This window comes from Ochlerotatus camptorhynchus, unplaced genomic scaffold, assembly GCF_037179485.1.
Source record: "Ochlerotatus camptorhynchus isolate MF236.1 unplaced genomic scaffold, CSIRO-AGI_Acam_v1.1 ptg000024l, whole genome shotgun sequence".
Taxonomy (NCBI): Eukaryota; Metazoa; Arthropoda; class Insecta; order Diptera; family Culicidae; genus Ochlerotatus; species Ochlerotatus camptorhynchus.
The window spans coordinates 1,880,022-1,886,021 of record NW_027040516.1 but is presented as its reverse complement, the minus strand read 5'-3'; the positions used below and the strand labels follow the sequence as shown (position 1 = coordinate 1,886,021).

At 39.4% G+C, this 6,000-nt stretch overlaps 1 protein-coding gene across 4 annotated transcripts in view; it reads right to left on the bottom strand.

The window, feature by feature from the left end:
* Window positions 1-631: 631 nt before the first annotated feature.
* SCAR (wiskott-Aldrich syndrome protein family member 3 SCAR) overlaps window positions 632-6,000 on the bottom strand; it is a 102,554-nt gene continuing 97,185 nt past the window's right edge. For all 4 annotated transcript variants that reach the window (XM_065229296.1, XM_065229315.1, XM_065229307.1 and 1 more), the window contains exons 5-6: window positions 2,907-3,150; window positions 632-2,827 (exon numbers count right to left, since the gene is read on the bottom strand). In XM_065229296.1, the coding sequence (XP_065085368.1) occupies window positions 2,646-2,827; window positions 2,907-3,150 (426 nt within the window). In that variant the 3' untranslated portion in view covers window positions 632-2,645. The remainder of the gene's footprint in view (window positions 2,828-2,906; window positions 3,151-6,000) is intronic.

Here is a 6,000-nt window from a genome sequence, read left to right as displayed (position 1 = left end):
AATAAACAGGTTTAATATGTCAAACACATTCATTGCAACCTCAAAATATGATCATGGCATCTAATTATTTCATAATATAAAAAAAACATTGTTTTAGCTGAAATGAGTATTTGCAACCTGGTTGGAGGCGAACAAGCCCCAGGCTGAAAGCCTCCCTAATAAAGATAAATTAATTAATTAATTATTTGCAACCTTGCCTAGATCCTTTTCGGCTACAATCCTGGATTCTCGAGATTTTTAAAAATTTCAACTTTCAGAAGAGATTACTCCACAACTGAATTTTTATAAATATACCTGCTTATGTATCTGATTTCATCGTACTTCTAATCACAACGTTTTGGCTGTATCCCATAGGAACGTATTTTCCACTTTTATGGCCACAATTAAATTTTGGACAGAAGTAAATAAATGAGCTAGTTATGATTTCATATGATGAGAATCCTGCCCAGAACAAGTGAAAAATAACATAAAAATATTATTGTGCCATTAAGCGTGGAAGAATTCAAGATTTTTTTTTTAATTAGAAGGAAAAGCTCAAAACTACCACTCACTCATCGATTCATATCTCAAAAACTATTTGTCCAAATCAGTTGCCCTTGGACAAACATCAAGTAGAAGAGTTTTCCAAGTTTAAGAAATAAAAAATCCCGCCCATGGTGTAAATATACCATTTTTTGGTAAGTTGGGTACCTGCCGGTAATCAGCCTGTTTACTGTAGTTACTATAACAAAAACAAAATGTGGGTACATCTATAAGAATCTATAAATAAAAACCTTCAAATTGAGTTCTAAGATCATGAATAGCTTATTTGGTTGTGGAGTAATCATTCAGAAAGATGAAATTATTAAAAATCTCGAAAATCCAGGGTTGTAGCCGACAGGAATCTAGGCACTTCAGAGCAAAATCAAAAAAAGGCGTTTGTTCAGAATGCCTAAATAAGCGTTTTGGCCAAGTTCGGCTCAAATCAGTGACATCAACCACAGGTGGTGTACCCACTTGAGCTGGAATGACCCATATTCATCTAAGTTCAACGCGTTCAACGAAAAGAAGACCCTCGCCGTTTGCCAGTACTGTACTTGCTTCACGATACACAAAGGATAGAAACTGAAATTACGAGCAGTTTGAAGCTGATTTTAGGTGACAAAGAAATGGCAAGTTTACGTCGATTCTCCTTCCCTTAATAGTGTTAGTAAGTCTTCCAATAATATTCATTCGAGAATTGATTCTTCACAAAGCATTTGATGCGTGTTTATCTTTTATTTTGTCTAATTTTTGAAGCATTATATTTTTGTTTTCGAATAAGAGAAAATAGAGCAAAGCAGCACAAACAACGATAGAAGGGGGGGCAAAGGTAGCGCGTGTAAATTTGTTCGAATATGTGTGCACCGTTCTCTTTTTAAGATTTTCTATGTTTTGTTCCGCGATTGGTGTTTCAGAAGCACAAGTAATAGTTAAAGAATATATGTCGATACTTTTAAGCAATTTGATTATCCTAGATTTGCAACAGACAGACAAAGAGGGGATAGTGAGTAAGTCGGAAGGAAAGGACTCTAGATTTCTGTGCGTGCAGAGAGGAGGAAAGTTTTCTTTTTTTTCTAGTTACATATTCGATAGCAAAGATTTTCGCCGAAATTTGAGCTTCTACAATACGATCCATTTCGAATGGGTTTTCTGGTTTTGTCTTGTCGCGGATTTACGATACGAAAGAATACTTTTTTTTTGCTTCATATGAGTCTTTGACCGATTTTCATCCGTCTTTCTAAATTCTAACGCTAAACTGGGCTATTGGTTAGTTGGTAATCTGTTTATTTTTTGCTGGTGTTCTTTTTTAGCTTAAATTTAGTACGAAATTTTGATGAATGGTGATGATGTTTTTGCTTCTTTTTTAGTTTAGATGGTTTGCTTATTTTGAGTACTACCAGTTTCTATGAAATGATTCTACGCCAAGGGGTCTCAGTTCTTCTAATATCTACGGGTTTTTAACATTATCAACTTTAATCGATTTTGATTTTCCCTCTTTGTTTCCATTTCAATGTTCTTTCCCGTTTTGTTTTCTCCAACACGCGGCTGAGTTATCCTAATGTATGAATTGAAATAATGTACAAAAATAAACATCCACATAGTAAAAATAAGAAACCTAATAACCGCCGTTTGTAATTCGTTTTGCCGTAAATAAATAACTTAATAATTACAATAAAATTACACATCCCTTCGGCTATCACTCTTCTCCGGTACTGTCGTTCCCCATGTTTCATGATTTGCCCATTTTTCCTTCAGTGGGAAAGTATAACGATACGAAACAGAAATGTTTTTTTTTTTCTTTGAAAATGCACGAACCGAACCCCATTGGAATCAAACATTTATTCGTACAATCTTCAAATCAAATGAAGAGCTTCACACGAAATTAGAAAAAAAAAAGTTGTCTAACCAACTTCCGTCATCTGTATCCTGTTCATTTTTTTTTTTTGCTTTACCTAGTACATTTACACTTGTTCGATAAACCCAACCAACGAAGAACCACTATCTATAATATGAGTTATGTCTCTCCTCTTTACTTACTTCTCAAGCGAGTCTATCCTTCACTTCTTCTTACCACCGCCGGCAGCGACGGCCGTACCGGTCGCCGCGGCCATGTTCTCGTGTTGTCATGCGGACGTTTCGTTCTCCATCCAACCCTCGCTGTCGTCGTCACTCTCCGAATCGGACGATTCGCTCAGCTCGATGGCAACGCGCCGCGCCAGAATGGAAGCCACATCGTGCAATCGCTCGATGGTTCGGTCGTTCTCCTTGGCGTCGTTCCGTTGTTCCACCTTGCGCAGTTTGATTCCTACAACAACAACAACAACAACGACAAATAACCTTAGCTTGGGCCCTTGCGTCACTCCAGAACTCGCAATAATACTCACCGTCTCGAATAGCCTTCATCAGATCGGACCGGGGGTCTTCGTAGGCGATCTTTTCCTGGGGTGGAATCTTCTTCAGCTGTTGCTTTTGACCCATGATGATGGTGCCGTTGGGCATGCCGCCGCCGATCATGACGTCGCCGTTGGCCATCGGAGGTTTCGAGGGACTCAGTGGGCCATCCAGTAGCGGTGGAGGTGGAGGCGGCGGAGGAGGAGCCACATTCGGTGGAGACTGCTTGGGAGATAGCTAGGGAAGAAATAACAGTTGCATTAGTTACGGTATTATTTGAGTTGTGAATTTTGAAGAAAACATGTATTTTTTTTAATTCTTTCCCGCCCATGAGCTATAACTTTCTGAAATTACAAACGATTTTTGTAAAAATATTATCACATAGTCTGTATTAGCTCTTCTATTATCAGAAGAAAATCCAGGCCAATATCTCAAGACACTCCAGAGATAGTGGTTTTTTTTTTTAAAGTTGATTATGGCAAAACACTTTGGGCGGGAAAGAATTAATAAGTTACTCAGGTTAATAAGTCACTATTAATCACATTCTATTTGAAAGTCGCTTAGAGTTTTCCGTTTGATTAACCTCCATGTGGGCGACGGGGTACACGTGTAAGGTACATTAATGTTTACTTGCTCCAAGATTTCGGTGCAATCAATTCTGCCATGTCACGTGTCCGCGACAAGCAGGGTTTTTGAAGTATCTCTTCTGGTACGAAGAGGCTCAAAGTCAATCAGCTGGCAGCGACTTTCATAGCTGAGCAAATGAAACGGGTCTCTCAAAGGTAACATTCTCAAAGCGTATCACAGAAAGCGGCGTTAAAGACTCGACTTTCTCAGTACAATGGTTGTAGTTCGAACTGCAAACCACTGAACAATATGCCATAATGGAGCGTACCAGGGAGCAATGATTGATGACTTGTCTACGACGGAGGACGGAGGAATTGAAAGTCCAAGATGACACCTAGATATTTTACATGACTCACACGTTTAAAAATGGTGTCCCGGAGAGCATAGAGGAAATTAACTAGTTCTTTCTTTCGAGTAAAGGTGATGACTGAACACTTCGCAGGATTCACCGTCATTCGGTTCGGCACCGGCTGTCAAAAGCTTCAAACTGACGTTGGAGGAATTTACAATCATCGATCGAACGGATCCGTGAGTAGATTTTGAGATCGTCTGCATACGATAGCCGTGGACCTTCGATAACTAAATTCACGTCATTGAAGTAAAGTAAGAAGATCAACCGTCCCCCTCCAATCAAAATTGTTACCCATTAACTTTGAGCCCGCCACGAGTAATTGATACCCAATACTAACCTACACGAATAGAAATCTCCTTATACCTTTTGGCAAATTTCTATTACTGATTATTCATAAAATGTATAAGTCAAATAATAAGCAGACGCCTTGCAAAAAATTAATGAAGATCATGTTTCAAATGAAATGTATAAGCGGTCACACATAACTTCTATGCTTTCTTATAGGACCTATGTGGTTTGTCTTATGGAATGTATAAGGCTGATGTTTTGGCAAAAATGTATAAGTGAAACACATGAATAAAATAATTGATTTTCGTTTCGTGTAGATTTACTGGCTCACTGGCTCCGCAAAGTGTCACTCACGACTGAGCCTAGTAAATAAACGAACTAGTTAAAAAAAAATCGCTGGAATAGGTTCCGGATGCTCTTGGAACAGTGGCCAATCTCTGATTACAGGGTGTCCATTCAAATCCAATTTTTCAATTCCCGGTTTTTTCCCGGTTATTTAAAAAAAAACCTCAACTCAAAAATCACCTCTGCTTTATACAAAAAAGACGTTCAAAATTAAGCGTTTAGAGATAATCATATACTTTTGCCAGCAGAATTGCTCTACAATACGTGATGATCTAGATCTTAAAAACTTCATGGAATTCATATAAAATCAAAGAGTCTCGCATTCCTCGCCGATAGCTTGAAGTAGCCGGACGTAGTTTGTTCGTGTCTCCGTTGCGGGTATTGGTTTCGTAGCCGGTGGAGTTTTTTTTCCCACCACAGTGGTTTTTTATATCGCGCGTTATTCCTACCGTGGACGAAGTTCAGTGCCCAAGGCAACCGCAGTCAGCAGAGGAAGTAGCCACCTTTAGCGACGCTATAGGTGGACTATCATCTCACCGTCATCATCTCATCACCACTCCAAAGCAGCAAGCAACAACAACAAAGCAGCAAACGAAGTGGCTGCACCAGCTCACACAGCCGGCACCGGCCGGTGTTAAGTATACCTACTATACAATAGTCTTCTCTAGCCCATTGCCGCGCTTTTGTTATTCAATTTTGCGCGTGGCTTTGCCCTCTCCCCTGATAGGGTTGTGAGGGCTATAGTGGTGCAACTTCTTGCAACTAATAAAAAGTTTTTTTTTGTTTTTTTTTTTTTTTTTTTTGATAATTTCTTTATTGTTTTTTTTTTGTTGTTAATACACTGGGCAACAAAATATTAACAACTAGTAGTTAAGTAGATTAATTGGTGAAGGTTTTTTTTTATATATTTTTTTCCTTTTTAAGCGGTTGTGCACCGCTTTTGCGCTACACTTATGGCGTCTTCGGATGTCTACGTTGCGCGAACCAGGTACTACCAGCCGTCTTCGAAAGGACCATGGGTTGTCTTTTTTCGGCCCAAAAATAAACCTTTGAAAACTCTCGACATTTCGAGAGATTTGCTGCGTAAGTATCCGGGAATCTTGGTACATAAAGAGAGATTCAATAAACTGCGTGTAGAAGCACCGACTTATGATGTGGCAAATAAAATGACTGAACACGAGCTGTTTAGTGTCGAGTACAACATCTACATCCCTTCTCGAGATGTGGAGATAGAAGGTGTGGTCTCCGACGCGAGTCTGGTTCAGTTCTCCCAAACTTTGTTAAAGTTGATGGTGCTTTTTTTCCGGTGCGGTTGTTTGTACAGAGGGTATATAATTGTACCAACTGCAAAAGGCTGGGACTCTCGGCCAGCCATTGCGGCAACAAAACTCGTTGTGGCAAATGTGGTGAAAACCACAAAGAGGATTCTTGCCACAAAGAAACAGTAAAATGCGCATATTGTGGCACTCCGATAA